Raw genomic sequence first — 15,663 nt, forward strand, 5'->3', positions numbered from 1 at the left:
ATTGCGGGGCTTTAATCCTATTTTGATGGTCTCATTCAGTGTCTTTGGCTGTAACCTTGTACCTCTAAACATGATATACTTATATTTGATTTTTTTATCCCTGTAGTTTTCATGGTATTATATGTCTTCTTGTCAAATGACATAAGTTTGTGGGTTTAAAAGTATGTCAAGCATATTTAGCATTATACCAAAAACTGATGATTTATTTTAACCACAGGTCCTATTTCCCTGGTTGCATTTCAAATACAAAGTTGTACCAACATGCCTATGTCTTTATCTTCTACAACTATGTCTTGCTTTCAGATTTTATGTATGTTATCACAACTGAGATATTTTAGCAGTGTTTTTTTCCTTTGTTTGTCTGACCTTAAAAAAAATCAAGAATTAGTTCCATCAAGCAAGGACCAATACAGCTGTATAATTCTGATGTTTTGAGCTGTCAGACAATGAAGCTGTCTTTTCTCAAAAATTGCAAAAATAGAACTATTGATCAACTAACCAACCCCCACTCAATGCCCTACAATTAAGTGGTTTGAAGTAAATAGTTCCATTCTCTTTTATCCTCTCTTTTCTCAACTAAGAAGAGCTTATCTGAGTAAGATTTTCATATACATTTGCCCAAAGTAAGATGTTAAACTGCAGAGATTATTACATCATCTTTACTATAGTAATCTGCAGTCAGAATATTGTATGTTGGGACAATATGAATATTATAAATTATAATATTATTATAAATCTTTGTATTTCAGGGGTCAGGATGTCTAATCTTCTTCATGAGAGCCAGTGTAAAGGTGTGAAACAGAACACCATTGTTGGAGCATTTAAGAAACTGGCTAACAAGTCCCAGAATGATAAGGACAAATCTACAAAACATTTAAATGCTCATAATGAGGCACAATGTGATGATTTTGATAATGTAAAAACAAGTTTGAAGAATAGAAACACTACAAGCAACAGTACTGCACAGACACCTGAAACTGGTTTAAATCCATCAAACAAGCAAAAGGAAATGCCTCAAATTATTGAAGATAACAAAACACTTCCTAAAGATGTCTCCAAATCCGAGACAGACATTTGTGATTCTGAGATGTTGCCTGTACAGGAAACTCAGGTGTTCAACAGTAATGATGTAAGAATTACAAGCACAGTCTTAAAGAGTTTAACGAGTGATGATGACAAGGTAGTTGTGATGGTGGGCAACCAAAGGCAGACGAGGAGTGGGACAGCAGGCACCCCCTGGGCTGAGAGGAGAAGGAACCGCAGGAACACTGCTACTGAGCAAAGGCTTGCGTGTCCCATTTGTGGGCGGACTGTTGTCTGTACAGGCCTGGCACAGTTTAATGAACATGTGGATGAGTGCCTTGAGGGACAGTCTACACAGCCCTTGAATCTGGACACACAGGTGAGTCCAGCAGAAAAGACAAGTGATACTGAGAATGAGGGACAGCTTGAGGGGAAAAATAAAAGAAACAAAACGGAAAATAGTGAGAATGTGAAGGGAAAGGAAGACTCAACTGAACATGTAAAACAGGCAGATGCATCAAGGAGAGCAGGCAGTGATCAGGAGAAGCATGAAAACAATGTGCCAGTGTTGTTTGGAGGCAGGGGTGTAGAAGCAGATTGTCATTTAACAAACGGTGAATTCATGGAAAGCAGAGGACCAAACTGTAACAATGAAAACTCATTCCGGATGGAAACTGAGTATATTGAGAAAGATAGAATACAGGATAATGATGTTAAACTGATCGTCGATTTTAATGACCATAACATTGATACTGATTGTGAAGGGGTTGTTCTTATTCGAGAAGAACCTAAACTAACTAAAGAAACTGAACATTTAGATATTCAGGAGCCTTGCAATGCTTTGAAATCTAGTGAAATGAACAATATTCAGTCTGCTTTCATCCATACAAATATGACTTCAAAGTTTTGTGGTAACGATAAATGTAAAAGCAATGCATCATCAAACCATGTAACTAATGTTGACCATGAATCTGGGAAAGAAATAGATGTTTTATTAAATGGACAAGTATCCCAAACCTCTGATGCTTTATTAGCAGTTGTTGAAAAGTTCTGTGATAAATCAGATGTTGAATTGTCAACATCAGCCAAAAACTGCAAACAAAGATATTCCAGTGATCCATCATTACCATGTCTTAAGTTGTATGGCCTACAGGACTTAAACTGTGAGGTCAGTAAAGGTGCAGAGGATAAAACAATATGTGATGATGAAGATTTTACGTTGCAAACATTCAACAGTAATCAAATAAATGAGGACAGAGTAGAAAAAATAGACATTAGGGAAACTGCTGCATGTACCAAATTGATGAAAGGCTCTCAGGCAAGCACAAGCTTATATGAGGTAACATGTCAGCAAGAAACTGAAAAAGTTTCATGTCCATTTGATAAATTGACTGAAGCTAGTAGTGACATTAGTTCTTATGAACCAGAGCCCTCCACAAGTACAAGTTTACATTACTCAGACATTGACCTAGCATACTCTGAAAAAGAACCTATGAATAGTAATCAGAGTGCCTTATCTCTGGCCCCAGATTCGCCCCCTGCTGGACGACCCTCTGCTTCCCTGCTGGTGTGCCCTGTGTGCAACACTGAGCAAAGGTTGCCCAGCCTCGAGGCCTTCAATAGCCATGTTGACCAGTGCCTTAGTCGAGGAACAATCTCTGAAATCCTGCGACAACAGAACCGGGAGCGAATAAGTGTGAAACGGTATGAATATACACCTTGTTTTCATGGTCTGTTTGGGCATTTTGTTTTACATTTGGGGAAAAAGTAGTAAGCTTTGGGAATGGAGATAAACTTTAGAGCAAAATTGGTCAGAAAAATACAACACTTGCATATATATATTATATCATGAGGACTAAATTGATTCATTCACTTGGTACAATTCACAATTTAACCACGTTTTTTTAAGAAAGTCCTGGTTATTATATCAGGGTATGCCATTGGGCGTCTTGGCGTCAAACAACTGGTTTCCACACAATAAATTTAGTTAGCATTGTAATTTGATGGAAAGAGATAGAACTTAGTGAGTAGGTAGCTAATGTGAAGCCAAGCTTGGGATTGCATTTTTGGTGTTTAAAGGAACAAGTTCAAGGTTATAGTTACTAAAAATAGAAAAAATGGTTTCTGCTCAGTAATTTCAGTTAGCTAGAGAGTGATGAATGAAATTTGGTGTTTAGAAAGCTTAAGTGAAGGCATACCTTGGGATTGTTTTTTTCTTAGTTACTTGAGAAAGAACTGATGTATAGGATTGAAATTTGGATATGTACATCATTATTGCTTTATAGGTTGACTTGATGAAGGTAAAGGTGGCTGTAATAAAAATAGAGCAAAGGTTTCTGCTAAATAACTTGAGTTTAAGTATTAGTTAGTGTTGGGAATTGGTTCCAATTTTACAATCGATAATCGGTTCCACTCAAGTAACCGATTATCGATAGTACAATCGTTTTTTTAAAATACTAGATAAAACCTTAAGTGAAGTTTTATTCATGCACATTATTAAACTCTTAATCATTATATGCATATACGTTATGTCTATGATTGAAGTAATTAAGTGTTATATAAAAAATAATTCATTTTTACTTGCTCATTGTGGCTTTCATCTGCCATTTTGTTAAAGATAACGTCTGAACACTTACTTATATTTTTTTCATTTTTTTTTTCGATGATCGATTATAACCAAATATAATCGATTGTCGCCGATTTCAGGCCCAATCAATCGATTTTCGATTATAATCGATCATCGGAACATCACTAGTATTAGTTTAGAAATAACTAATATGGATTAAACTGGTTGGGTAGAAGTGTTTAACAAATACATTGATAATTAATGGTTGCATACAATTTTATGAAAGTGATAACAGATGTTTGTAACATCTGCATTTAAAGCTTCCATAACACTGTTGACTGTTATCTTGATGTTGGATCAACTAAGGCTCCACCCATGACCATGACTTTGGCCTACATACAATACAGTATCTATTGGTCAAGGGCAAATTACCACTGAAGTTTCATCATCCTAGGTTCAATCATTGTCAAATTATTGTATAGACATAATTCAGGTCACATTAACAGTCTTAAGAAACATTGTGTGGCACATAATAATCTAACAGTCCATTCCCACGTTTTCTGATAAAAAAAATGCACATGAGGGATGTGAAGGGTTCAATATTTATGTGAAAAACTACAGAAACAAGCTCAGTAGTCGGCCATTAAGGCATTGACTTATATCCATTATTTTAAATACTGACAGAAATGCCATACTAAACCATGATTTGCTCAAACTACTTCATTTAAAAAGTGAAATTGATGATTTTGTTTATTTCAGCCCACAAATTACCTCCCCCTCAGCTGCGTCCCAGCGGTCACACAAGAAGAGAAAAACAGTGATTCCTTCAAGCACAGTTCCCTGTCAAAGTATCAAATCATTTTTCCAGAAATGATTATTCCACAAATAACATGACTGTAATCTTAAACAGTAATTGATAAAGAATCAATAGATATGCTTTTATTAGATGGATGGATAAGGATCATGCAACATCAATGTTGACAAATCCGAATAAATATGTTATTGACTGAAACAGTGAATGTTAGTTTCTATTATACGCCCTTGCCCGTTCTAACAATGGAATGCATTATAGTTTAACCTGTAGCGTACAGGTGGGCTAGTTGCGACTAATATGTTGTCTGATTAGTTACATTGGAGCATTTGTCCAATCATTACCAAATACAAACACTGGTGAATGAGAGTGAATTTCTGGGACAATTTCACAAAGTAAGTGAGTTAGGTGAATAATGATAATAATAATAATAATTTGATAATAACTTCATAATGCTGTCTTCGGTCTTATATAAATACACAATCATGCAATACAAAACATACAAAAACGGAAACACTATAAAAACCCGATACCAATGGTATAAAGACTATAGTATAAGTGATCAAATGTGGTCTATAGTTACTTGGCATATTCAACAGTTAAAATATCTGTTTTTAACAACATGGTATTCCCAAGTTGAAGTCAATTCTAATTTGCCGGTATTTCTCACCAATACGTGCATACAGCGTATTGGCTCAGCCTCCGCGCTTTGGCTCCAGCTCCCTGGCTTTTGGCTCCAGCTCAACCCAGAAAAAGAGTATAAACATGCTTATTCCGGAAAACAGGCGGTCATTTTTATTCCCGACAAAGTAAAAGCACTCGATAATAATTTTTTATCTTAAATGTAAGCTTCTTGAGTAAAATTCAGCTGAAAATTGGTGAAAATGTTCTACTTTCGTTTGTAAACAAGCATTTGTTTGATGGGAGAATCGGTTTTATAACTCCACAAACAATATGTTTACAAAATAACCGAAATACGTGTGAAGATTAAACATATTTATATAGCACTGCATTCCCCGATTTCTCAAATAAGCCCTCATAATTGTGATATTAGATAAAATAACGAGTCATACTTACGTTTAACGATGCTATCCGTTCTTTTGCTCTAGTTCGGAAGTGTCATTGGCTCTTTTTTATACACAGCTCCTAAAAGAGCTGGAGCCACTGTTTCTCACTCGTGTAATAAGACATTAAAGAACCAGTGTATCTCTAAACCAAAGTTACATTCTGTATGTGCACTATGCTTAAATAACTGAAATTGCTTACAATCTTATCAGAGTACTCGCCGAATGGGCCATGCCCGAGTGTGAGTATAAATAAGCTTAACACGAGATCCAACTAATTTTATCCACAATGCATCATGAATTGCTGTGTAAAACCTCAACAAATGCACACTATGATTTATGCCTGTCAAACTAATGCAAGTAGGATTGAAATACAATAGGAGGTACTCATAAATCAAAACTGTATACATGTGTATGTCCCAACCATTTATCATTTCTATTTCTAAAAGCTTAAGACATCATCTACTCTTGGCAATTGTATTAACCAAAGTTATTCCTCTAGAATTTGAAGAATCTGAACGGTCACCTTTTTCGAACAAGGAACAATGGCCCATTATGGAATAAGTAATGAAGTGTTTTTGTCAAATATCGAGCGATAAACTATTTTAAATCGATAAAAAAATCCTGCAACATTATTAGAGATATCACTTAACCTGCTAGAAATGATTTCACTAATCTCCTCAACAGTGAACTCACAGTCTGATTGATAAATACTGACTCATGTAAATCTTTTTAATTGTTGGAATGAGCTAGGTGCCATTGACATAGTTTTGAAATGGTAAATTTCATATCATTATAATTATTATTGATTACTATTGATTGATATATTCGAAACTGTTGCTAAAGTACTTGTGTTGCAAAAGTACATCTTTCATTTAGCCACACAAGTACTTAAGCAACGCCATTAACACGGTTTTGTTGTGCGTATGTATTTTCCTTAGCCAAATACATACACACAACAATAATGGTGTTAATTGAGTTTACCTATTCTTTTTCACAATTTGTCTTGATGTTTTTAGTTTTTTTTTCCTTAGCTAAATACATACGCACAACAATAATGGTGTTAATTGAGTTTACCTATTCCTTTTCACAATTTGCCTTAATGTTTTTGCATTTTCTATGTTTGCTTGTCACTTGTGAATACTTTGGACTTCCTCTATTCGGTGAGTATTAACTCTGTTTTTCAAAATGTTTCCATGATATTTTTAGAAACAACTTTGTGCACCGAATGAAAAGCAATGGCTTGTTTACGATAAGGCCTGTTTTAGATGAAGATTGCGTTTGTATTAAAATATCTCGTGAAAACAATGGGCGCACCTGACAAAACTACCCTTGGTTTCATAACAGTAATATGATCATTGTGCTTTCATTTTTCAAGTGTATTGCTTGTTAAAGTTAATTTTTTAGATTGTTTAAGAGAAGTAGAAAGAAAATCGCTATACATTTTAATTGCATCGAAAGGATTACGAAACATTCTTACGTCTTGGAAATGGGGTGATCCAGTTTAAAACGTGCTTTATTGTTGAAGAAAAGAGCTCTACTAGAGACTTCTAATCTTCCATTCCAGTTTTGGATAAAATTATCATTAACATAAGCGAGAAATAGTTTATCATTTTTACTCCTAGGAAGAGCCACACCTAACAAATAGGGAATGAACTTAACAGATCTCGTTATAACGAACACCAACTTTTTTATTAGGTTACCTTTCACAGTCATTCATTTAATTTAGATATATTTTTTTCATTGAATTTATTAACACAAATGTACATACTAACTTAACTCAATAATAATGTTATTCAATATTGTATCTTATTGTCTCGTAATATACACTTCCAAACTCACCCAAACAATCTTTACAGCTGTGCATGTATTCGCTCTAAGGCATTGCCTTTGACCCACCCACCCTTCACTACCATAATTAAAAATTGGAGAAATAAGCTTATTAAACAAATCTTACTTAGGTTTGTTAGTAAGGTCCGTGAATTTACACAAATACTTGTTCATCTTACAAATTGCTTTAAAGCTTGACCTTCAAATGTATTTTGGGCATCTGGAAATGAGCTTCCGTTAAAACCGTTGTTAAATTATTAAACTTATTACCAATCTATATTTCATTCCCATTGTGATTGAAATAAATATTTGCCGTGAGCTGCCTTCCCTTTCCAAAAATCATTATTTTTGTTTTACCATTATTCACAACTTATTTTCAACGTTCACAATATTCTGATAACAAATAAACACTTTCTTGCAATTCCGCAGCATGATTAGCAAACACACATATCATCAGCATAATAGTAATACATTTCCGTGGAAAATTGACTGTTAATAATTTAAAAACTTCGAGAACAAGAAAAGGTGATAAACATGCAAGTTTAAGACAATTTTTTACGTTTTTACTTTTTTATATTTAACACAGCACATAGTCAATCACATTTGGAACTACATTCCCCGATTTTCGATTTTTCTCGTATAAACCTCTGAGTTGGAAAAATAAGAGACCATACCCTCCGGATACGTTCAATTTCCGTTCATTGGCACTACAGCAGAAGACGCGTTGGAGACCTGTTAACACATTGAGTGTTGTAGGTACATTTAGTGCCCGCCGTGTATTCATAATTGATAGTTGTTTAAACTTTAATCATGTTCGTCAGTGTTCAATTCGATTTCTTGTTTTATATTTTTTCACAATTATGTGTCAACTTATTGTTTCAGATATTTCATTTTGACACTTGTATTCACCTGTCCCATCATATCATGTCAATTATTATTTAACCATATATAAACAAGTGGTGAAATAGTAATTGACACATATTACATATTTCTATTTTTTCTCGTCTCTCTCTCTCCCTCCCTCCCTCCCTCCCTCCCTCTCTCTCTCTCTCTCTCTCTCACTCTCTCTCATTTCAAAATTCTGTTGATAACTAGTCGGTTAATTGTATTATTCCTTTCCGACTTTAAATACAATCTTATCTTGAATTTATTCCCACAGAAAGGGAATGATAAAGCCTACCCTGCCCTTACCCCGCAGTATTTCGGGATGATGTTAACAGTGAGAAAATGAATGCAGTTGGGAATTTATAAAGACATCGTCAATAACGAATAAGTATTGTCTAGAATGGAATGTTTTGAAATATTACATGAATGTATTGTGTATATCCTAACACACGCACGCACGCACGCGCGTGCGTGCACGCACGCACGCACGCACGCACACACGCACGCACACACACACACACACACACACAAGAAATAGTATGAAACATGGCTGAGATTTGTCAAACCGTAAATACAGAACGATGTGCGGCGTCCAGGCTAGGTTTAAGTCATAAAACAATAACAAAAAACATTCGTCCGTAACACTTATTTTTGGTTATTTTTTATTTCGCATGTCTCAGTGCGTTTTAAGGCTTTTGAACATTTCTTAAAAATACTTATATAATATATTCATCATTAATTACTTCAAAACGGATGCAGGAAATTCAAAGGTATTATAATATAAAGCATATTTTTTGAGCACCTTCAATTACTAGGGTTGAATTTCTATTTCGGCAAGTTTTTGGACCTGCTGCCACGAGATGTTTTGAATATTGATTTTTTCTATTTTATTTTTTATTCTTTTTTTTTAAATAAAATAAAATAAATAAGTATTCACTGCATTGTACTTTACATTAATGATAATAGCCACAGACTCAGGAAATATACGTTCAGTTTTAAAGTATATGCTTTATCTTACAATATTATTACATAAACAATGTCTTCATTGTGTAACATCTTTGTGACTTATAACATGTAATATATATTGTTGTATATACTGTATATATGACCGTTTGTTTGTTTAATATGTTTAAATCACTTTCGGGTTGAAAAAAGAGAATAATAACCAAACAAAACAGTAGGAGTATACATGTCTGTTTTAAAACAGCATGCCTAACACTATAAAATGTCACTGTTTTGGAGTACTATTAATCTGGGACCAATTAATCCCAGTATTACTTTACCTGTACCTGAGGTCAATATGTTTCAGAAAATATTCTGTCTGAGCAATACTTAAGCTAGTTCATGAAAGGGAAGTCAATGCGTAGATTTTTTTTTTTTTTGTTCACAAGTAGTGTTGTCTGCTACCATATTAATACAGTTATTTCCCTTATTAATAATTCGTCATGGCATAATTTCTCGAGAAAGCAGGTAATTGTCTCACATTTTTCAGAATACATCAAGTTATATCCCATCAAATTTATCAAGTTTTCATATAAGAGTATCTATTCTCGTTTCTTATGCAGAGTATTCACAGTAATCACTTTTTAGTCTTTGCCAAATGCATGTTGGGAGTTTTTGGTACAGTTACTCGATATATGGCTCCAGGTGCGACTTTGAAATCACCTTACTCTGATGAGATCTAAGATTCAGAAAGCCTACTTGTTTCGTGAAAGAACCATATTCTTTCATAAGGTTAGGGTCAGAGTTTGAGATTAATTATTATTGAATCTTGCATATATTGTTATAGCCACAATAGTACCAAATGTTTTTAACATTTGGATACAAATGTTTTTAACATTTGGATATTCATTTTGTTCCCTAAAGTCAACTGATCCATACCAGTGTAAAATATATTCTTCAACTGTAACTCAACAATCCTTAACACTTCACTGTTCAATTGAAAACACAAAAGTTAAACATTAATTATTTTAGCCAATACCTTTCTCTTATTACACTTAAAGTTTAATGAAACACAAATAATTAGTCTACTTCAGATGGACTTCTTCAACAAAGCAACGCCATTTTGAACCATCTAGCAGCTGCAGGTTATCTTTCTGCTCAATATACTTAGCGCTGGGATCTGTCATTCTTGGCTAGGAAAACAAGTGGGATATGGATGAGTAGTCGCCAAATAAAAAATCGTCGAAGACTCTGAAGCGGCTGTTTATATGGACTAATATTGTCAAACAGTTAAAGAGAGTACCTGTGGTTGGGATGTTACTTTGTCATGAACAGAGGGATTTCAAAATAAATTTGCAAATTTTATGTGCTCGGTACATGAAGTCAAGGAGGTTTTGTGCAATACCCGTGTCCCTACCTCAAAGTTCCACTTGAGTGTTAATTATTAATATGAAATGCTGCTTTTATACAAATAAATATCATCTAGTTGGTGTTGTCTGGGCTGTAATTGTCATGCAGAGAGGGATTTTAAAATTACTTTGCACATGTGTACTGTATATAAGGGCGATGTGTCACTTTTAAAACCCATGCCCTACTGCAAAGGTCAAGGTCAGACAGGTTTTTCATTATGGAATGCTGCATGTATGCAGATAAAGTAAAGTGGGTCTGTTCTGGGCAGTGTGGGGTGTGGCATATGCTTATAGTTTACGTTAGTTCTTTAGAAAAGTAGGTATATTTGTAATTACATAATCCATTTAACTAAATGGCATGAGAGGGGTATTTGTCACTTACAGTGACAATTTTTACAGATACATCTCATTGAGGAGAAGTGCAGTGCATGAAAACCATAACTTTGAGTGAAGAATTATTTTAGTTTTTGCCCTTTGTTTATTTTCAATCTTAGTTTTTGTCCGGTGCATAATTTGAAGTCTTTGAGGTACTTCAAACTTCATATACAGATAGATCTCATTGATGAGAATTGCAGGACACATGTCCGTAACTTTTGAAGCAGATTATTTTAGTTACTGCCCTTTGTTAATTTCCATTCTTATTTTTGTACGGAGCATGACTTCAGGTCTTTAAGGTATTGATTTAAAACTTTATATACAGATAGATCTCATTCAGGAAAAGTGCAGTTCATATAATTAATAGTATTAATTTAATACATATGAATTGTAATCCTTTGTTGTAAGGCAAAGTCGATAATGTTCTTAATTTGGCAGGGGATAATTATATATAGATGGCAGTCGGTGTCTGCTCTGTGTTATGCACCAGTCAATTGTAACCACGCCCCCCCCCCCCCCCCCCAGGTCCGGGGGTATACCGGGGAAATGGGCCGTGATTTTACCTTTCAGGTGACCCTGCAGTGCCGGGTGAATGCGGTGGTTTTGTCTTCGTGCAAAATATAGCGGGGAATTTGCCTTACCTAGGCCCCCAGGGGGCATTTGGCGGGGATTTGACCATCAGTTCGTCCCGGCAGGGCAGAGATTTTACCCGGGGTTGGCTGGACCGAAAGTCAAAGTCCCCGCTATTCCCCAGACCTGGGGGGCTGTGGTTACAATTGACTGGTGCATTTAAGCACAGTAACTATACAGATGAAATATATTCTAAATTGTTTCATACTTTTGATTTATACAAGATATGAAACATTTCAGTTGACAATGATCTGGCTATAAGTATGAGGGTCTAGATTTATATTCAGAATTTCACCTTTATGTTGAAATGCGATTGAAATGACATTTTAGGATCAACATTTCCCTTTATTCGGACTCTTTCTGTAGTGAAAAGAAGCTGTCATATTTTGACCCAGTTACATGCCCTTGGAGACTCCTTTTTGTTAGTTTTTTGGAAATAGGCCAGCAGCTTTCAATTGTGGAAAATGTGTGAATTTGGATAAATCAATATTTTAAGCTCGACTATTCCAAGAATAGACGGGCTATACTGCTCGCCCCAGCATTGGCGTTGGCATCCAGTTAAAGTTTTAGGACAAGTTGGAATTTTCACTTATAAGTCCAATACCCTTCATTCATTTGACTTAATAGTTCACACAATTGTTAAGGGCCATCACATGATGAGGTTAGATAACTCCATAATATTATTCTTTACACAGATTATGGCCCCTGATTGACTATGGAACTTAGGTTAAAGTTTTAGGGCAGGTTGGGATATTTATTAATAACTTCTATAACCTTTGTTCAATTGACTTAATCCTTCACACAGTTGTTCAGGACCATCACCCAATGAGGTTACATAACTCCATATTATCCTTAAAGTTATGGCCCCTGATTGACTTAGGTTAAAGTTTTAGGGCAGGTTAAAGTTTTAGGGCAAGTTGGGATTTTCACTTAAAACTTCAATACCATTCATTCAATTGACTTAATACTTCACACAGTTCTTCAGAACCATCACATGATGAGGTTAGATAACTCCATATTATCTTTTATACAAATTATGGCCCCTGATCGACTATGGAACTTAGGTTAAAGTTTTAGGGCAAGTTGTGATATTTATTAATAACATTAGCATTCTATACCCTTCATTCAATTGACTTAATACTTCACGCAATTGTTCAGGACCATCACCCAATGAGGTTACATAACTCCATATCTTTAATACAAGTTATGGCCCCTGATTGACTTAGGTTTTAGGCAAGTAAATAATAAGGGCAAGTTGGAATTTTAATAAAAAACACTTCTATACCGTTCATTCAATGCACTTAGTAAAATTCAAAATTATTTATAACCATCTAACAACAAGAAACATAAGTCCATTTTAACCCTAAATACAATTTATGGCCCTTGATTTTTTTATCTTTATTTTTTTTATTTCTTTTGAAAGGCTTATTTGTAATATAATTCTTATATTCCAATAATGGGAAATAAAGTTATTTGAATGACTTGCGTTATTGTTCGGGCGGGCTGGTGGGAGGGCAGCATCAAAGTCACCTTATGTATAGAATAATTTTAGTTAGGTTTGACATAAACTGGCATGTAACATTTTCATGGTGAAACATTTTAAAATTGTCAGTTTGACTACAATCTTCATATATTGTATATTTTTATTTTCCAGATTACTCTTAGACTTACCCAAAGGTTATAATTGCTAAACTCCGGGGAGGAAGAAATCGACATTAATTGCAAAACCATTTCGAAATACAATTAATATCCAATTAATTAGAACATGAAATGGTTACTTTGTTAAATGTTACAATGCGCATCCTTCGAAGAAAATGGAAGATTTTTGCAGCTGCACTCTTTGTGAGTATACTGTTGTTGTGGACTATAAACTGGTGTGGCAATAGGCAATCAAATAATGCAGAACATTCCAAGACCTCGGAACCACTGAATGTATTGCCCAGTTTAACTGTAATTATTCAAGATTTTGATGTCCTTCAAAATGATGTGTTCACATCTGCTAGTTATATTGCAGGGAATTTATCAGATGTAAATGTACTTATAGTGTCTGAACAAATACCTTACCCACCTGTAAAGATTCCAACACTGGAAAATGTTAAATTAGTAATATCCCAACCTAACCCAGGTCATTCGTTAAATTCATCTAGACCAGAATTGAACATCAGATCAAATTTTGTTCTGTTTTTACCAGATGGATCACTGATAGGTCAGGATTTCTACAGAATATACAAGTCCTTTGTTAATAAATTAGACTTATCTAGAAATGAAGCATTTGCAATTACAGTGGACAATTCGCGACTAAATTGTTATGGATTGGATTTTAAAATGAAAACTTGGACGTTGAACATAGGTGAGAGACTGGATTCCAAGAGTTGTGGGTATGTGAAAGGAGATCATGGTTTACTGTTGCAAGCCAAACATTTGTTTTCTTTAATGGATCCATTCATGCCTTCTACTTTTATGTCATTGTATATTCAGTTATCATTAGTATATGTCAAGGTTGTGATGATAGAAGACCTACAGCTACAGCGGATATCAACTGCTCCTAAAGATGCTAAAGTATTGTGGGAGCAAAAACAGTTCAGGCAGAGAAAATCAGAACAACTGTATGCTAAAGTTGGAGTAAAAAAAGTAAACTATGCAAATGGTCATACAGAATGGTATGGGTGTAATAAAGAATCAACCAGATGTTTTGACACTGTGTACCAAAATATGCCTGAATATCTGTATAATGGGAGATGGACACCTCCATGCTGCCTGACACACCTGAGGGAGACGGCAAGACATGTGTTTGGCATCTTGGACGCCTGTAAAGCCCGATGGTGGCTGGAGGGTGGGAGCTTGCTAGGTGCTGCTCGGGACCATGACATTATTCCTTGGGATTATGACATTGATATTGGAATGTATCGGGAGGACATGCTCAAGTGTAATCAATTGTTAAGAGTTTCCAAAGAAAGATTTGTAGATGAAAAAAGGTTTTCATGGGAGAAAGCAATAGAAGGAGATTTTTATCGTGTACAGTTCAGTGAGAGCAATCATTTACATGTAGATATATTCCCTTTTTATCCCCAAAATGGTATAATGACGAAAGATACTTGGTTCAAAACTCATAAACAAGACACAGAGTTCCCAGAACATTTCTTAAAACCTTTAACTCGAATTGAATTTGCTGGAATTAATGCATCTGCTCCAAATAATGTAAGAGAATTTTTAGAATATAAATTTGGCAAAGGAGTGATAGAAAGTCCAAAATACCCGAATGAAGTAATAGCTTTTTGAATCTTGTTTATTCAATGACAATGTTTATTTAACAGATAATAAATCTGTATTCACTTTTGTAAGTATGTTTTTATGCAAAACAAAATACAAAACCCTTAACATGTTTGTTTTTTGTGAAGCATTTATGATATTTTATATAATGATTCTCTTGAAAACTACCGCCAAAGTTCCATTAAGTCAATAATTTATGTTGTTTACCATTGTGAAACCTGGTTATTAGGATGACATACATCGTTATTCGGCCATGTGGATATTCAAACTCACCAAAGAAAACTGATTAACTTAAAGCTGCACTTTCATAGAATGCCCCTTTTGACAACTTTTTTATTTTTGTCTTGAATTGAGCCAATTTTTGCGGAAGTGTCTGGAAACCAGTGCCATAAGAAGGCTGCCTAAAGATTAGATTGTGGTTCTTCATATTTATGGTAAAAAACTGATGTTACTAACGCTTTAAGAAAATTTAAGTTTTCAGCTAAAACTAATTTTTAAACTGTCAATCTGTGAAAGTGCAGCTTTAAGTTAGGTTTGACATATTGTGACTAAACTTGGTATATTAAAAAGTTTATGGAGACCTTTATGGGACCTGGGGTCAAGGTCAAATTTACTAAAAAAAAGTGAAATAGAACATCTTAAGCCACGGTTGACTAATTTTGACCAAACTTGCTATGTAGGAAGAGTATATGAAGACCTGTCATGGGAATTCGAAATGTGGCCGTGGGGTCATGGTCAAGGTCACTTTTACTAAAAATAGAAAAAGTGGTTGCAACTGAATATCTTTTAATAGTTTGGCTTGACATACTGTAACGATATGTATAACTCGGTATGTAGGAAGAGTTATTTGAGACCTTT

At 34.7% G+C, this 15,663-nt stretch overlaps 2 protein-coding genes across 2 annotated transcripts in view; both read left to right on the forward strand.

Annotated features, from left to right (window-relative positions):
- Positions 1 to 4,603, forward strand: part of LOC128225605 (DNA polymerase kappa-like) — a 15,279-nt gene extending 10,676 nt beyond the window's left edge. Inside the window, exons 12-13 of the mRNA XM_052935496.1 lie at positions 750 to 2,727; positions 4,349 to 4,603. Of these exons, the coding sequence (XP_052791456.1) occupies positions 750 to 2,727; positions 4,349 to 4,463 (2,093 nt within the window). The 3' untranslated portion in view covers positions 4,464 to 4,603. The remainder of the gene's footprint in view (positions 1 to 749; positions 2,728 to 4,348) is intronic.
- A 5,018-nt stretch (positions 4,604 to 9,621) lies between these two features.
- Positions 9,622 to 14,905, forward strand: LOC128225606 (ribitol 5-phosphate transferase FKRP-like). Its single transcript, XM_052935497.1, has 3 exons — positions 9,622 to 9,649; positions 10,206 to 10,266; positions 13,190 to 14,905. The coding sequence occupies exon 3, from the start codon at positions 13,306 to 13,308 to the stop codon at positions 14,812 to 14,814; it is 1,509 nt and encodes a 502-aa protein (XP_052791457.1). The 5' UTR covers positions 9,622 to 9,649; positions 10,206 to 10,266; positions 13,190 to 13,305; the 3' UTR covers positions 14,815 to 14,905.
- The last annotated feature ends 758 nt before the right edge of the window (positions 14,906 to 15,663 follow it).

Source organism: Mya arenaria, chromosome 3, assembly GCF_026914265.1.
Source record: "Mya arenaria isolate MELC-2E11 chromosome 3, ASM2691426v1".
Taxonomy (NCBI): domain Eukaryota; kingdom Metazoa; phylum Mollusca; class Bivalvia; order Myida; family Myidae; genus Mya; species Mya arenaria.